At 34.5% G+C, this 18,950-nt stretch overlaps 1 protein-coding gene and 1 pseudogene across 4 annotated transcripts in view; both read right to left on the reverse strand.

Moving 5' to 3' along the window:
• The window catches only part of ATG5 (autophagy related 5), a 119,774-nt gene that overhangs the window by 80,561 nt on the left and 20,263 nt on the right, over positions 1 to 18,950 (reverse strand). For all 4 annotated transcript variants that reach the window (XM_081828748.1, XM_081828751.1, XM_081828750.1 and 1 more), the window contains one exon: positions 12,606 to 12,684. In XM_081828748.1, coding sequence (XP_081684874.1) covers positions 12,606 to 12,684 — 79 coding nt within the window. The remainder of the gene's footprint in view (positions 1 to 12,605; positions 12,685 to 18,950) is intronic.
• LOC145722887 (cytochrome c oxidase subunit 1 pseudogene) lies at positions 6,419 to 11,679 on the reverse strand (annotated as a pseudogene).

The following is an 18,950-nucleotide window of genomic DNA, read 5'->3' on the forward strand; positions in this document are numbered from 1 at the left end:
GCCTGTAATATAATCACATACAAATAGAATCATATAGTACTGTGTAATCTAGCATCTTTTACTTATTAGCATAATGCTTTTGAAATTCATCTATGTTACTGCATGTATAAATAGTTCCCTTTTGCTGCTCCGTATTATATACCATTGGATTGATAAACCAGTCTGTTCACCCAAAAACCTCTTAGTAGACATTAAGATTGTATCCAGAAGGATGCCCAGTGGCTCAGTCAGTTAGGCATCTGCCTTTGGCTCAGGTCCTGATCCCAGGGTCCTGGGATCAAGTCCCACATCGGGCTCCTTGCTCAGCGGGGAGCCTGCTTCTCCATCTCCCTCTGCCTGCCACTCCCCCTGCTTGTGCTCGCTCTCGCTCTGACAAATAAATAAAAAGCTTAAAAAAAAAAAAAAAGATTGTATCCAGATTGTGGCTATTAGTGTACAAGTCTTTTGTGAATGTTTTCATTTTTTTTTTAAGATTTTATTTATTTATTTGACAGAAAGAGAGAGCATGCGCACACAAGCAGAGCGAGCGGCAGGCAGAGGGAGATGGAGAAGCAGGTTCCCTGCTGAGCAGGGAGCCCGATGTGGGGCTTAATCTCACAGCCCTGAGATCATGACCTAAGCCAAAATCAAGTCGGACACTTAACTGACTGAGCCACCCAGGTGCCCAGAGCACTCACTGTGATTTTAACATACACTTCCCTGATGGATGAAGGTACTGAACATCTTTTCATGTGCTAATTGTTCATATAAACATACACATATATGAATATATATTTATGAATAGTGTGTATACACACACACATTTATGTATATATTTAAACTGTTCAAGTTTTTTGGATTTGTTCCAAAGGAAATCATATATTAGGGAACAATTTGAGCAATGTGAATTTCATATTTACTTTTGTAAATACTGTCCACAAGAAATAAATGAACATAGAAATTGCACCCAACTAAACTGAGCCACAAAATACACAAACGCACACCTCAGCAATAGACCTGCTACCTCAATTCATGTTATAAGCTATACTCACCCACATTCGATGCTACAATTTTGTCTGATTTAGTAACTTTCCTTTCACCACTTAGCAATAACTGACAAGCTGCAATCCCTTCCGATCCTCATCTCTACAAGCAAACTTAGTCTTCTCAATATAAAGCGCCAAACTTATTGTATTTATGTATTTAACCATTTAACCTATGTAAAACTGTCCTTTTATTAGGTTCCTATCTTTTTTGTCACTAATAAAGTTTTTGATTTTGTGCCCTTAATGCATTTTCCCCATAAGTCCTGTGATTTTTAACAGCACCTTGTTTTTTAGGAATACCTATTTTGCAGTAGAGCAAAACTACCCATAGAAGTGGTAGGAACAGACATCTTTGCCTTTTTCCTGATCTTAGGGTAAAATATTCAATAAACCACCATTTAGCATGATTTTAGCTGTAGACTTTTCATATTTATTCTTTGTCAAATCGAGAAGATTCCCTTCTATTCCTAAGTTTGCTAAGAGTTTTGGAGACAAATGGGTACTGAATTTTGTCAAAAGCTTTTCTGGTAAGGATCTATGTGATTGTATGATTTTTTTCTACTTTTTTCTGTAAATGTGCTGAATTACATCAATTCATTGATATGTGAAAGTTGAATCACCCTTATATTCCTGGGACAATCTCAACCCGGTTGTGGTGCACTATCCTTTATTGAAGATTCAATTTGTTAGTATTTTCTTGAGAGTGTCTGCATTTATGTTCATGAGGGATATTGGGCTGTATTTTTTCTTCCTTTAATATCCACTACACGTTCTTGTATCAGTTACTCTGGCCTGTTAAACAAACTGGGAAATTATTCCCTCCGCTTCTATTTTCTGAAAAAAGTCTGTGAAGACTAGTACTATTTATTCCTTAAATATTTGATAGAATTCACCAATGAAACTTGGTGAATTTCACTTTGTGAGGAATTTTTAATTACAAATCCAACTTCTTCATACATTTAGAGACTATTCATGCCTATTTATTGTGTCAGTTTCAGTAAACAGTATTTTCGCTGAATATGTCCATTTGTCAAATTTGCTGGCATAAAGTTGTTCATTATATTTCCTACTATTGTTTTAATGGCTGTGAGATCTGTAGTGATATCCCATTTTTTGTTCCTGATATCAGTAAGTTGTGTTTTCCTACTACAGAAAGTTTTTAAATCCCTCTAAGCCCAGCTTTATGTGAAGCCCACAAAATTTAATTCTGTTGTGTTTCCATTATCATTTAGTTTGAAATATTTTTAAACTTCCCTTGTGATTTCTTCTTTGACCCACAGTTAACTGAGGATTCAGTGACCCCATCCTTTAGGCAAATGTGGTCATACATTTTATTTATACAGACACTATACACCCTTCTTTAAAATTATATTATTCTTGCTTTTAATAGTCATTTGCTTTAAAAAAACAAAAGTTAAAGGAGGTAATCTCTTATATTTATCATTTATTTACCATTTCTAGCGTTCTTCACTCCTGTCTGTGGCTTCTTTCAGTGCTTTAAGGTATCATTGCATTGTATTTTGATCTCTCATAAGACAGCAGCCATCATTCATCATCACTTATTGTTCTCTTTAATGTCATGTTTCTTTCTTTGTATAGATTTTCTATATTGGCTTTCACCAGTCTGATTATGATATGCCTGTGTGTTTTTCTATATATTTACTTGCTTTGAAATTCCTGAGCTTCTTCAACACACAGATTAATGTTTTCTCCCCCAAATATGAAAATTAACGATTATTTCTTTTAAATTGAGATATAACTCAGATACAATTTACTTAAATTTACCATTTAAAAAAGTACATTTCAGTAGTTTTTAGTATATTCACAAGGTACACTAGAATCACCACTATCAAATTACATAACTCCAGGAAAAAACCTCGTATTTATAAGCAGTCACACTAATTTACTTTCTGTCTCTAAAGATTTTGCATATTCTGGACATTTCATATAAAAGAGTCACAATATGCATACAATATGCAGCCTTTTGTGTCTTCCTTCTTTTACTTATCATGACATTTCAAGGTTCATCTATGCTATAGCATGTATCAGTACTTCATTCCTTTTCATGGCCAAATTATATTGTTGACCCTCAAACAAGTGGTTAGGGGTGCCAACCCACATCTCTCCCCATGACTCCCCCCAGATTTAACTACTAATAACCTGTTGACTGGAAGCCTTAGCAATAACATAAGCAATTGATCACATATTTTGTATGGTATATGTCTTATACATTGTATTTTACAATAAACTATAGAAGATATTAAGAAAAAAAATATTACAGTACTGTACTATATTTATTAAAAAAACCTGTATATAAGTGGACCCACGCAGTTCAAATCCATGTTGTTCAAGGGCCAACTATATTCTGTTATATGAATATACATTTTGATTATCCATTGATCTGTCGATGAGCACTGGGGGTTGCTTCCACTTTTTGGCTATTATGACTAATGTTGCTATGAACATCCCAGTACAAGTTTTTAGGTGGACATGTGTTTTCAGTTCTCTGGGGTATGTAACTATGACTGGAATTGGTGGGTCATATGGCAAGTCTATGTTCAATTGAGGAACTGCCAGACTGTTCTCCAAAGCAGTGCCTCATTTTACATTTCTAATAGTAACATGTAACATAGGAGAGTACCAATTAATCCACACTCTAACACCTGTTTTTACCCAACTTTTTGATTATAGCTATCTTAGCAGGTTGAAGGGGTAACTCAATGGAGTTTAACAACTATTCTGAGCATCATTTCATATGCTTGCTGGCCATTTATATATCTACTTTGGAGAAATGTCTACTCAAACACTTTGCCCACTTTTTCTTTTTTTTTTTCACTTTGCCCATTTTTAATTGGGTTATTTACCTTTTTATTACTGAATTCTAGGAGTTCTTTATATATTCTGGACACTGGACCCTTCTTAGATATATGATTTTGCAAATATTTTCTCTTATGGGTTGTCTTTTCACTTCCTTCAAAGCACAAAAGTTTTCCATTTTGATCAAGTCTAATTTACCTGTTTTTCTTTTTCTTTGGTTGTTTGTGCTTTAAGTGTTATACCTAAGAAATCACTGCCTAATCCAACATTACAAAACTTATTTTTTTTCTAAGAGTTTTATAATTTTAGTTTTTACATTTAGGTGTCTGATCCATTTCTACTTATTTTTTTATAGAGGTCACTTTCATTCTTTTACATGTGGGGATCCAGTTGTCATAGCACGATCCAGTTGTCATAGCACGATTCTTTCCCTCACTGAACTGTCTTGGCACCCATATAGAAAATCAACTGCCCAAATATGTATGTGTTTTTATCTTGACTCTCACTTCTACTCCATTGATTTATATCTGGTGTTATGCCAATATCATGGAGTTTGGGTTATTATAGCTCTGAAACCAAAAAATGGGAGTCTAATCATTATTTCTTAAAAACATTTTTCTGAATCATCCCCTTTCCTCTCCTTCTAGGACTCTTAAGTACATGAATGTAAGACTGCTTGACATTACCCTAGAGGCCATCAGGACAGTCCCCACCCACCACCAGCATCAATTTTCTTCTCTCAATTCTTCATATTGGATAATTTCTATGGATCTGACTTCAAGTTCACAGAATCTTTCTTGTGCCATCTCCAATTCACCATTAAGCCTATCCAGTGAATTTTTCATTTCAGATATTCTTCTTCTCAGTTCTACAATTTTGTAATCTTAAGTCATTGATTTAATAGTTGGTTTAATTCATTTTTCCTAATTCCAAATGTGGGTTATCTCAGGGTCAGTTTCTATCAACAGCATTTTTTCCCTTTGATACGGTTCAAGTTTTCCTGCTTATTTGCATGTATAGTAGACATTGGTTGTATGCTGGACATTGTAAATATGGTGTGAGGATTCTAGATTATACTCTTTCTTGATGAGTTTTGTTCTGCTTAGTGCCTCTCCTTGATCCCAAAAAGGCCTAATTTTAGGCTTTATTAGAGCAGATCCAGAGCAATCCTTACCCCTAAATAGGAGTTGGCAAACTTTTTCTGTAAAAGGCTCAGTAGGCCAGATTTAGCACAGACCATAATTTACTAATCCTGCTCTGAGATATAATTCTTACTCCTATAGCATGGTCTTTCTGGTCTCAGATAAATGTTTAGTATGTTAACTAGGTCTCTCTCTACCATGGATGGACTAGGATCCAACATCTCCAGGTATAATGTGGTTTGTCCCACTCTAACATGCATTCTCTTATCTGACCTTGAGGAGTATTGCCTATGAATGTGCAGCCCAACTCTCAGTAAAGGACTTTTGGGAAACTCACACTTATGCTTTTCTGAAACCCTGCCTAGCAAATTCCAGCTGCTTCAGTAGCCCAGAACTCCAATCTCTGCATCCTTAACTCAGCAGGACTTCCCTGCTCCGCTTGAGTTCCACTCCCCAGGACACAGTCAGGACACTGCCCTGAAACACAGAGATGGGCTAAATGTGGTGCTCACCTTGTTTGTTCTCTTTCTCTCTAATGTCCAGTGCCTGAAAAGAGCTCTACTTCATATATTTTGTCCAGTTTTATAGCTGTTTATGGCTGGAGGAAAAATCCAATCCAATTACTCTGTCATAGCTGAAAAGCAGATGTTAACCTCAATAAATATTTGATGAATAAATTAGTGACTAAACAAACTATATTTCATAAAGTTTTAAGTATGCATGACCCTCCATCCTCTCCACCTCCTTCACACCTTTCTGTAATCCCTTCCCATGGGCTATAGGCAGGATCTTGATTTGCATTTAACCAAAAGAATACAGTAAAGGCTATGGGATCTTACTCCTGTGATTAAGTGACACTATATAAAACTCCACTCTTGCTAAAAGACTAGCTCTAGAGACTTTCTGTTGACTGAATGAAATAAGCTGCCATACTGGGGAAGTCCACATGGCAAGGAACTTCATGCAGTCTGTAGGTGCTGCGTGCAGTCTCTAGCTGACAGTCAACAGAAGAAAGGGCCCTCAGTCCTACAATCACAAGGAAATGAATTCTGCCAGCAATATAAGTGAGCTTAGAAGATTCTCAGTCTCCAGGCAAGAATGTAGCTCAGCCAACACCACAATTACAGTGAGGCCCTAAGCAGAAGATCCACAGAAATTGTGAGATAATAAATTTGTGTTATTTTAAGCTGTTACATTTGTGGTGATGTGTTACAGAGAAACAGATAACTAATATAATACACTACTGATAGATACTACAAAACAACTACCAATATTTATAGCTGGCAAGTACATGCAGCAGAAGCATGGGAATGACCATGAAGTGCACTCAAGAACAAGGAAAGGTACCTCAGACCTATGTCTTCAACACACAGTAAAAAAAAGCAGAAATATAGTAAATTACCTCAGGAAGACACAGTGGCTCTTGGCCTAGCAAGAAAGAACAAGACCATCAGAAAAGGGGTGTGGGCAGTCATACGAATATATTTAAAGAACAGTCAGAACCAGTGGTAGCGCCTTCCAAACACTGTAGGAAAGCAGTGAATACCTTGGTCCAAAAACCTAATTTTGTCTAGTCACAATCATTCAGCAGTGTTTTGCACAGAAGCACTTACCTTAATGCTGACCCTCTTTTACCTAGCAAATGCGAGCTCTACCACTAATAATCACTATCAAAATTTAAAATTAAAATCTATGCTCTTATCAAAACCAAAATACACCAATTTAGCACCATGTTATCAGGAGACAAAGAAAGAAAAACACCAAGGTACTGTTGACTTTGTTTACTCATTAAACTTTATTTAGGATATGTAGTAGAACTTGGCATTTTAAAGAACCAACTATGTTCACCTGATGCTACTAAATTTTTGAATCATGTAACGAACTTCTCTTTTTAAAAATTCCACATACTGTAAGCAACTTTTTGATTATAATGCAGCTTTGCAAGCAGCATACCCATAGGAATAATGTAAATATTAAAGGAAAAAAACAGAGAAAGAAAAAGCCAAAATAGCAAAATGTTAGCAACTGGCAAATCCAGGTGAAAGGTATGGGGATGTTCACTAGACAACTCTCAACTTTTCAAATACAGATTTAAATTTTTTAAAATAAAAAAGTGAAAAACAAGAATAAGATAAGTTTCTCAGTAAGCTAATGAAGTTTACGGATCATACGTGTTCTTGACGCTAATTAGAAAAGTCTGAAGAAGTTACCATTTTCACTCGTTTTGGTAAATGGACAAAGCAAATATCCAAACCTACGTTTTAAAGCAGTAAACACTTTACAATTATGTAATGTTTCTCTCTCAGAATTCCAAAAATAATATAAAATTTTCTAAAAACATTATTTTCTGAATCATCCTTTCAACCTTTTGGATCTTTACACAATATTAACTTTTAAATCTGCACTGTTTTCCAAACTCTTTATTATTCAACATGTGACCTGCTGAACCAATAACACTGCATTACCTGTGAACTTGTTAAAAATACAGAACCTCAATAGCCAAACTATGAAAGCAGCCCATGTGTCCATCGATAGATGAATGGATAAAGAAAAAATATGTATATATATACATACATATATATATATAATGAAGTATTATTTAGCCATAAAAAAGAATGAAATCTTGCCATTGGCAACAACATGGATAGAGCTAGAGAGTATAACACTAAGCAAAATAAGCCAGAGAAAGACAAATACCATATGATTTCACTGATACGTGGAATTTAAGAAACCAAACAAGCAAAGGAAGAGACAAACCAAGAAACAGACTGTTAGCTACAGAGAACAAACAGATGGTTACCAGAGCGGAGATGGCTGGGGGGATGGGAAAATAGAGGACAGCTATGAAAGAGTATACTTATCATGATGAAAATCATAAATATTTATATGTTCATAGCTTTAGGATCACTGATGACCCATAGTCTTTACAGTGAGGGAAGGATTATTAATTTCATCTATTATATAATGAAATTGTAGTGATGGTAAGACAAGATTAGGATAGTGGCTAGAAGAATAGTTCAATCTGTTTCTACCTCTTGTGTATCTCTTGTACTTGTGTGTTAGGTTAGCTGTTAACTTTAATGAAATAATGTAAATCACTAAGGAGCTAATGAACAATCATTAATGTATGATCATGAAGTGTAAAAGTTCTTCTACAATAGGTGATGTTGCGTCTTGGAAACCTAGCTGGAATGGATATGTCACCAAGATATAAAGTGTTTGGACCCATAATTTCACTTTGACAAAGTTATATAATTTTTACTAATACCTCACTAATTGAGAAAGACATAGTAGTTACGATACTGGCTTGGCACAAGCTGGAGTAGGTTTGATTCCTTCCCTTCTTATTTTACATTTATGTAAGAAGATTCTTCAAATGTATGATATGGGGGGCATCCATGTAGTCATTTGAGACAGGTAGTTGTTAATTCTACTATTGCTATTTGTGGCTTAGATGCAACTTCCTCTCAAATTATGAAAATAATTAATATTACTGCTATTAATGAAATGAATGAACCTATGGTGGATGAGATGCATACACATCTGGATAATCAGAATCAGCTGGTGGCATTCTTGAAAAGTCAAGAAAGTGTGATGGGAAGAAAGTTATGTTAACACCTTTGTGTTTGTGAAATGAATTTTTGCTCAGGTTGAGTTAAATGTATATAGCCTGAAAATAATGGGAGCTGGTGAACAAATTCTCCTATACTGGTAAATAATGCTTCTATCGATAAGATGTAATGAAATTATGCTACTACATAATATGCATCATGGAAACAAGGCCCAAGAATCAATTAGCTAGAAGTTGAGTCCTGTCAGGTCTCCTACTGTAAATAAGAAAATAAAACACAAGGCTCAGAGTATGGCTGGCGATCATTTAATATTTCTTCCATGGAGGGTTGTTTGTCAACTAAATACTTTTACTCTTATAGGAATGGCAATCATTATGGCAGCTGATATAAAACATGCTCATGTGTCGACATCTATGCCGACTGTGAATATATGATGAACTTGTGCAATAAAGTCTAAAAATCCAATGGAAAAAAATAAAAATACAGAACCTCTGCCCTCAGCCCAAACCTACGGAATCAGAATCAAAATCTGTACCTTAACAAGACACAAAGGTAATTTGTATGCACATTAAAGTTTCAAGAACACCGCTCGAGACATTAAAATTCATTTACTAGAAACATTATATATCTATTCAAATGATAAGCAGCAAAGTCCGTTAAAAATTAGAGAAAATATCTGAAAGCTATTTAACAGGTATTCTCCCCCAAGAATTCAGTCTGAATCACAAAATGATCAAATGTGTGTGCGCGGTAGAAGCAGAGGGGGGTCTCCTGGAGAGTTTATTATTGCATAAAACCTAATCAAAATCAATTAATATCTTTGAAAGCAACTGTAAAACAAATAAATTCAAGCTGTCTGGTTAAAATACAGCTATCATTTGACATACTCAATATCATAAAAGATAAAATACATCAACTGACATAAATAAAGTTGTTACTTGATAAATTCAATCTGCTGATAAACTATTATCTAGAAACTAAAGACAAAACAAAACCCTGCTTCCTCACTCTAAAAGCATTTGCTTTTCTAAGTGCAACTGTCTTACTCAGTTTCATTATAATCAATCAAAAGTCATAAAGTAGTACAACAGAAATGGGCCTAAATTAATCAGTATAAGCCATCAATTAAACACTTGGGGACAACTTTTGAGGAAAGCTAAGTCGTATAACCCTAAATAAAGGGAACTTAGTATACAGAAAGAAATCTGGGCAATAATTTTCCCCCAATATGGGCCAGGGGCAGAAAGTGTAAGAACAGCTGATAGAAATACACTGGTGGCTTGAGCAAATTTAACACCCCCTCTATAATATCCTTATTAGCTCTAAGATTCTGCTTTCTATTTGATTTCTCTAATAAACTTCCCATCTGGGAAGAAAATGGTGACCTACCAAAGACCTCAAAGAGTGATTCATTTAAAAATACCAAGAATATACCCATTACATGTAACACAAAAATAATATTTTCTGTGAAATATAACTATTTTCTAGAACAAAAATAAAACCTTAGGGAGAATACTGACACTGTTTTACAGTTTTGAAAATATCTTTAATGTTTGGCTTTGTAGAAAACAGATTAATTATTTGCTTCTACATTCAATGCTCTATATTGTTGTTTTGGCTAACTTATATAAATATACAGGCTTATAAAAATATGTGCTGGAAAAAGGAGTAGCATTTTAACAGACTTCAGATTTGTGGATACTCCGTTTTGATACCACACCAGATTCAGTAAGTATAGTTTATAACATTAATGTAGAATCTGAAAGCTTATCAACAAACATTTTGATCTCTGTTACATAAAAATCCCTAATTTGACCTTGCATTTTGAATAGTTCTTTTTCACATGCATTATTTTGTAACATCATGCATTGACCATTTGGAAAATATTTGTTTACTGAATTAATGTAGATCTTCTCTAAACGTTGACACATTTCATTACATAAAATTTTTTAAAAATTAGATCTGTTAAAATGACAAAAAATCTCAACAGAAAACTGTCTTAAGAATAATAAAGCTGTCAAGGTCATGGTAGCAGATACGTTTTCCAAAATTCTAATTTTCGTTTAGAAGTTCACATTTTATCGACTGGCAACAAATACTGTTGTCCTTACAGTGAGAGATTCACTTCATTTATTTTAAGAAACTGTCTTACGAATATGTAAGTCTGATAACCACACTTTATCAGTCACTCTTTCAAATAAAAAAATGGTGTTTTATGAAAAAAGTGGCTTGTTGACCTTGCCCTCAAACAAGGGCATAAGTGCTTTTCCTTAAGACAACCATCATATTTGACATACAGCAGAAGTGCTTTGTATGTACTCTCCATTTCAACACACAGATTAAAAAAACATGTACTTAAGATTAATAATAATCAATAATTCGTACTGCTTCATCCAGAACAGTCTTAAGTGAAACTGATATTCATTCTACTGCAAGTGTGTGGCAGTGAAGAATACAATAACCACCTGCAAAGTGTGGTACACCGCCCTGCTTTGTGCTATGGTGCCCACAGTTTTACCCATCATCTCTTTTGCCAATCAGTACAAATGTAAACACAGAGGAAAGGGCAAATAGCATCTTAATATTATTATGGAAATAGATTTGACCTCACGGATTCTTTCCAAGAGCTTCGGGTACACCTGTGGGTCCACAGACCGCTTTGAGAACCACTACACTAAAACAATCAAAATCATTCTAAGCCTTTCCTACCATTATTACACTGCACTGACTCACTCAGTCAGTAATTACAGAGGGCTCGGTATGTAGTGCCAGGTAGGTACCGTAAAGTGTCTCAGTGTTTGGGTGTCTTTGTGTCATTCACTCATGTGCCCCAAGTATCTAGAATAGTGCCTGGCTGGCACACAGCAGGCTTCTGGTATTTGTTGAATGAATACATAAATGGGTAGCTATGATATATTTTAACCTAGATTCCAAAGTCTTAGAGTGCATCCCTCGCACACAAATAATCTAATTACGGGAATTATTTCAACATAATGGGGAAGACTAACGTGCTAGGCAATACAGAACCTCTACATTCATTATGCTTGGAGTAGTTTTATCTTCATACCCTTCTAAACTTAAATTATTATATATACAGGCAGTCTTTGCTTTGCATGGTACCATGGTAACTGAAAGTCATGCATATCAGAACCATATCCTCACTCTGGTTCCGTGGTAACTAAAATCTGTGGTAACACGGTACTGTGCAAAGCACATTAGTGCAAATGAGAGGAAAATAAATGCCAATGACCCATACACTCAATTTTAGTAAAATGGGAAGGAAAGCATCTTAGGAAAAATGGGTGAGCAGCCTTTGGGCAGTGACTTTGAATGAGTGCCCCTTACAGGAAAGCAAATTAGATACTTAAAATGACTTTTCAAACTCCTAACATGCTTCCCCTCCCACAGTCCATCGCCCTTTGAGAATCACTGCCTAGTGATCAACTAAAAGAAGTATTACAATCCTTCAATGGCATTTGTGAATTGCTTGGGGAGCAGGGGTTGAAGAATCAAGGTGGTTAAGGGGAAAGACCACTTTATAAACTATTAAGACAAAACTAAGTTACAATAAATCTGGACTGGTCTTAAAAACTACAGGAATTAAAACTTCTCAAAACACACTCAGATCAAGTCTTTGTAGAGTTCTGTCTCCAAACACTTCTCACAATTCAATCAAAATAGCCTCAGAGGTACTCAACAGCATTAAGTTGTACCCCTCTCCACTCCCACGCCCACATCTAAACTCATGATTTTGTTCTTCGTATTTGAGATTTTTTTAAATGAATATAAATATTCCAAAATATTACAAATTTTAAACAGTGTATTCAGCTCCAAAAAATAGGCATTCATACATTAAATGTTTAAATGGCCCTGCCAAGAGTTACCAATAAATCAAAAGACATATGGATAAACACTAGTGGCAGCTTAGCCACTAAAAAGTGTCATGGGAGAAGCAATATACAACTTCACTTAAAAAAAAAAATTCTAGTCTAAGTCTACTGACTAAATACCACAAGTGGGAGAAATGGGAAATGCTATTTAAACTATACCTTAAAATGTACTGTGATGTTCCAAGGAAGAGCTGAACTTGATGCAAGAAGATCAAACAGCAAACCAATTGGATAATGCCTAAAAATGAAAAGAGTATGTTTTAAGAAAGAATATTTTAAAGTTGTAACTACAACTCCAAAATAAATTTCAGCACATACTGTAACATCAAATATCAGGGGGCTTTAACCACAAATCATAGAATGATAACATTTTACACAGTTACTTGCCCAAGCTAATATGGTATAGTTTCCAGGTATCAGTTTTCTTCTAAGCATTTCATTCATTGAAGCCTCAATATACATAATGGGATTGTGCTAAAGCATCTTTTATCAGCCATGACCACTGTTATATCACAGTACTGCAGTATCTGATTATCATCCCAATATTCACACTGGACAGTTTATTAAAGTTTATTTAAATATATTTTTTTATTTTTAAAACAACTTAAAATATTAGAAAATTTTAAGAACTAAGAAAAGCACCTTAAAAAAGCATGCAATCATCTATTTTGTGGTTATTACTATTAACGCTATAGAAAGTGAGTCTTTATACATATGCATACATATGTAAATATAGATTAGGCTTATCCTTTACAAAACACTATAACCTGCTTTTTCCGTATAACAACATGTCAACATTTTCCAAAGTCACTGAATATTTTTCTGCAACCTCAGACTAAAGCTTTTTACAAAAACAAATTTTGGACTTCCTAATTTCCAAATATAACCATTACTTATAGTGAAGCAAATTATTTAGCAATAATACAAACCTTGCAGATTTCAACAAACAAATCTTATTTTTTAAATCATCCTTTTAAAGAATCTAAAGTGGCTTCAATAATGAAACAGAATTAAACAATACTTCCAACAAAGGCAAAAAGAGGACTACTTGGTGTCATGTACAATCCTGTTCTTTATATGTTAGTGAGTTATTCCTAGATTCAGAAGCTGAAAAATTTGGAAATACATCTAATTCCCCTCAAAATGAATGACCCAAAATACTACCTAACAAAGATTCAAATATTGACTAATGCTAGTTATGTTTGTTTACATCTATGTAATACAATTGGTGAAAAGTCATCAATCACTAGAGATGTTATTTAGAAAGAATTTAGAATGAATGCCCTGCTAGTAAAATAAAACAGTGGGTAGTTTTAGTCATATATGTGTTGTATCTCTTAATAACCCTTAAGCCTCTCTATTTGAAAGTCAGCATCTAATACGAATCTTTCATAACCAAATATGAATACTGAAGGAAATTTTGGACTATCTAAATAATAGAATGTTTCCTTCAGAAACATTTCAGACCCAGAAAAAAACCCTGGTCTGTCAAAAACTAAAATAAAAATAATCTGAGGAACAAAAATACTGCATTACAGAAAAGTTAACAGATTCTATCCAATTCTGATCCTTCCCTCTGAACTTCTTAAAATTGTACAAGCTCTAAATAATGCCTTGTATTTTTACAAAACAGACCTTAGTTAGTCCTCATTCTATTCCAGGAATTCTACTTCATCATTCTAGGAATTATTTTATCATTATTTATCAATTATTCCCAACTGTGCTTAAAAAAAAAAAGACTAAAATAGTAACAATTTGGAAGAATAATGGCATGCCTAGAAGGATGATACAATAATGCATCCTTCCATTTTCTCATTGCTTCACCTAGAATATTACATCATATTTCAAGGAAGTATAAAATAAGGATGCACACCCCATCTTTGGAGTCTGCTTTTATCTATCATTAATACAACTGAAAATTCAAAATGTCTAATTTTCCATGCATAATGGGAAAGAGAGGAAAATTGACAAGGGAAAATGTTACACAATTATTACATAAATCAGAAGGTTTTTACAGAGACAGCAGTACTTTGGACTTTAATGACAGTGGCAAAATTGATCATTTAAGTGAAATCTCAGACTATGAGTCATTAGATGATATTCTAGGTGAACTTTACAGAATTCAAAAACTAATGAATGAACAATATATTTCTAAAAACATGGCATTCTTAATCCACTTAGTCATTCAACGGCAAGAATTTCATCATACAATATTTTATGACAAGAACCCGAACCATTTTGTTAAAAAGATGTGTGATAGTATTTTTTCATCTTTTATGCCATTTGTGCACCGCAATTTACCTGATAGTAAGTGAGCAAGAGCTAAAGGCAGATTTGTACCAAAGACGACTAGAAGGAATTATATGATGTAGAAACGAACAAGTATTGACTGATCATTCTAATTGGTGTTTACTAATGGACACAAGTATTTTACAACAAAATCATGATCTGTCAAAGGTTTAAAAATTTCTTTAAGCATTGTTGTTAAGCACAAGAAGAGCCAGAAGTCACAATAAGCTAGAACCTCTTAGAGGTCTATTTGAATGTATGACAACTAATGAGTAGTTAGTTGCATTCGGAAGACATGGCCCATTTCCGGCATCTATACCTTCAAAACCAGGAAAATATGGAGCATAAATCTGAATTTGCTGTATCTAAATGCTTTTTAAAATTTCTAATAAAGTTGTCCTACACTATTCTTTTATTTTTCTCTAAGTTACTTATAAAATAACTTACATAGATATATTTTTAAAGTTCACTGGTCTCAGATGGTAAATGATGACTCTTTTTCCCAATATACTAGAGATTAGGATGAAATTTAAATATTATGGTTGCTAATACTTACCTTTAATGATAAATGTATGTAAAGTACCATTATAAAAGCATTCTAAATATGATAACTAATAATTATCCTGTAATGATCTTTAAAAATAAAACTGCAGCAGAGAGTTATTTACTTCCTTCTGTTATCAAAGTCTACAACATGTATAACTTATATGTAGCTCAATGCAGATGTTTATGTCCAAATGATTTTGATGCAAGGATACTAACTCCAAACAAATATACTATCTGAATTAACTGGTTCCAAGACTGCTTATTTCTGATAAGTCTATTAATACGCAAGAAAATCTGTAACAGAGGGCGCCTGGGTGGCTCAGTTGGTTAAGCAACTGCCTTCGGCTCAGGTCATGATCCTGGAGTCCCTGGATGGAGTCCCGCATCGGGCTCCCTGCTCGGCAGGGAGTCTGCTTCTCCCTCTGGCCCTCCCCCCTCTCATGTGCTCTCTCTCTCAAATAAATAAATAAAATCTTTAAAAAAAAAAAAAAAGAGAAAATCTGTAACAGAAAACAGAACTGGCAAGAATTAAAGGTACTGAATTTCTCTTACACTATAATCTAATTTACATCAAGGGTTTCAAAAGTACTAATTTGTATAACTCCTCTAAACAGATACTCTACATAGTTTTGTCAGGAGGCTCCTAACCCACAACATAGAAACCACATAAGCCATAACTGTAAGTAAATCATAATGTAACCATTTATCTGTTATGTTGCTACTCCTGCCAATTTAACCTAAATTTAATAGAAAAGGAAGTGGTGAGGATATGAACCTGGAATAAATCCCAGAAGGGGGCCCAACTAGTAAAGGTTCAATCTATACTGCCCGATAAAAATTCACTGTACCAGAATAGCGTTAGGTCTATTTCACACTTTACTCATTTTCTTTCTCTTCCTTACATTGCTCTAGTCTTTTCTAAATTCAGTTCTCAAAATGAGTAATATTTTCATTTTTCTTTGCATAAGGTGTTTCTTCTTTACCCTTTCATTACTGCTAAAATACATACACACATACTGGTCACATGTATAGCAATAACGGATATGTTCCTAAGTCAGCCAAGGGTGCTCTCAGTACTCCAAACATCTGCAGTCAGATAGCAAAGCAGTATTCTAACATCAGCATTGAAAGAAAGCTTCCCCATGTACTAGAGAGACTATCATCCTACTCCATTTCACTGAAATAAATGCATCCTATTCATAAGTCTACTAGTGATTCACTGGAAACAGGATTATATTTCATTGAATAAAAAAGGGTACAAATTGGGGCACCTGGGTAGCTCAGTTGGTTAAGCACTGGACTCTTGATCTCAGCTCAGGTTTTGATCTCAGGGTTACAAGTTCAAGCCCCATGTTAAAAAAAAGGGGGGTGCAACTCAATGTACACCAAAGTAATTTAATGTTTACAATCAATTTTGCCTTGCTTTACCTATGGAACTAACACAAACAACTGTAAATTAGCACTGTGTTTCACAGCTTTCTAACCCTATTCTTAGGCATGAAAAAGTACAAAACAGACAAGGGGATACCACCTGTCTCAAATGCTATGTAAATCACACTGCAAAATTTAAGTTTACAGAATTTATAAAATTTTAGAAATTCACAAGCTTAGAAAAAAGAGAATCCAAAAAGAGTCTGCACAGTATTTATAATTAAGAGGTTATTTTGTTAAAATTTACTTTTTTTTTTAAAGATTTTATTTATTTAGTTATTTATTTATTTAAGAGAGAGAGAGAACAGCATGAGAGGGGAGAGGGTCAGAGGGAGAAGCAGGCTCCCAGCTGAGCCCGGAGCCTGATGTGGGACTCGGTCCCAGGACTCTGGGATCATGACCTGAGCCAAAGGCAGTCACTTAACCAACTGAGCCACCCAGGCGCCCTGAAATTTAATTTTGAAACCAGATAGACACAGTATTAAATCCTGGGTCATTCTGTTACATCTATGTTTAAGATCAACATCAGTGCTTGCTCCTTTTTTTTTTTAATTCAAAAGGTAGTCTCAACTTCTTACTTTCAACAACCAGTCCTGAAAATAAGTCAGTTTACACAAAATAATAATATTCTATTAGAGACACTTGCTTTTATAATTGACAGAAAGAAAAGCTTTTTCTAAAATTTATACTGAAGGCCTAAGATCTAACCAATATTAGGGTATACAAACAAAGTGTTCTTTAGAAGAACCAGGACCTGTTCTCTCAAAATAATTCTAATATAAAAGAAACAAATACAAACTTTAAACACTTGATTTACAGTAAAAAGAACCTTCACCTTTTAAAATGCAATGTTAGAGCACCCTCTGCTGACTAATCAACTCAAATCACTCTTAACAAAAAAAAAGAAAAAAGAAAAGAAATCCTTGCATTTGAGTTAGACCAGTCCTTTCCTTTTGCCACACAATTTTTAAAACTTAAGGACACAAAGGACTGTAGAGGATAAAACGGTAATCAAATAAAGCCTCCTCAGATTCTCTCTACAAATCAACAATATATTATTAAGTATTCATTATGTGTATACAACTGTTCTTAAATATCTTTCTATTCTAATATGGACAAATAACATAAGCAATTTAGAGAGAACCTACAGAATTGAAGAAAACAACAAGTAACAAATAGAATATCAGCAGATATGGTGGAAAGAGGCCTGAACTGAGACTTTCAAAATCTGGTCCTACTCACTCATTTGAACAAGTTATTTTATTTAATTTGGCCTCATTTTCTCGATAAAAAGAAGGAATTATTTAGATTCATTCACCCACTGAACAAACATTTACTTAGCACCTCTTATGTACTACTGCTTGAGGTACAAAAGCCCATGCTCAAGTATCTTATGCAGATATTTAAACAATTATAATAATAAATACGAACAGCAAGAGTTACAGAGTAAGAAGTAGTATCAATTTATGCTCTTTCTACCTTCTTTTATGAATTATCTAAACTGGTGTTTGATTTCCTTTCTCACTTGAATTTATTTAAAACTCCAAAGAATCAAGTATAAGTCCAAGTCCTACAAAACTTCAGTGGTAGCTGCTTCCCTATAATGATTATCCTATCATATGAAGCCCACTGCTTAATGCCAGATAGCTACTGATAGTCTATGACTCCTTTAACACAGGAAGAGGACTCCTTTAATGTAGGAGAAAACTGCTATAGTTGGGAGCAAAAAGAGGAAAGATCAAGACTTAGCCCAGAGGTCCTGGATTATATTCATGCCTTTGGAAGCTATTCCTTCCTCAAATATATGGAGTACCTCACAATATGGTAATTAGTCTCCCCTTATATAGGGGGATATGTTCCATATCCTTAGGGATATGCCCTAAGGATGCCTGAAACCACAGATAGTACCAAAGTCTACATATACTACACTTTCTCCTATACATACAGACCTATGATAAAGTTTCATTTATAAATTAGGCACAGTAAGAGATTAACAACAACTTATAGTAGAACAATTATAACAAAAAGTTATAAAAAAGTTACGTGAATGTGGTCTCCCTCTCTCAAAATATCTTACTGTACTACGCTCACCCTTCTTGTGATAGTGTTAGATGATAAAATGCCTACGTGATGAGATGAAGTGAGGTGAACGACATAAGCACTGTGACACGGTGTCAGGCTACTACTGCCAACCCTCTGACGATATGTCAGAGAAGGATCACCTGCTTCCAGACTGTG

This window comes from Leptonychotes weddellii, chromosome 8 (assembly GCF_054177405.1).
Source record: "Leptonychotes weddellii isolate Sample4059 chromosome 8, ASM5417740v2, whole genome shotgun sequence".
NCBI lineage: Eukaryota > Metazoa > Chordata > Mammalia > Carnivora > Phocidae > Leptonychotes > Leptonychotes weddellii.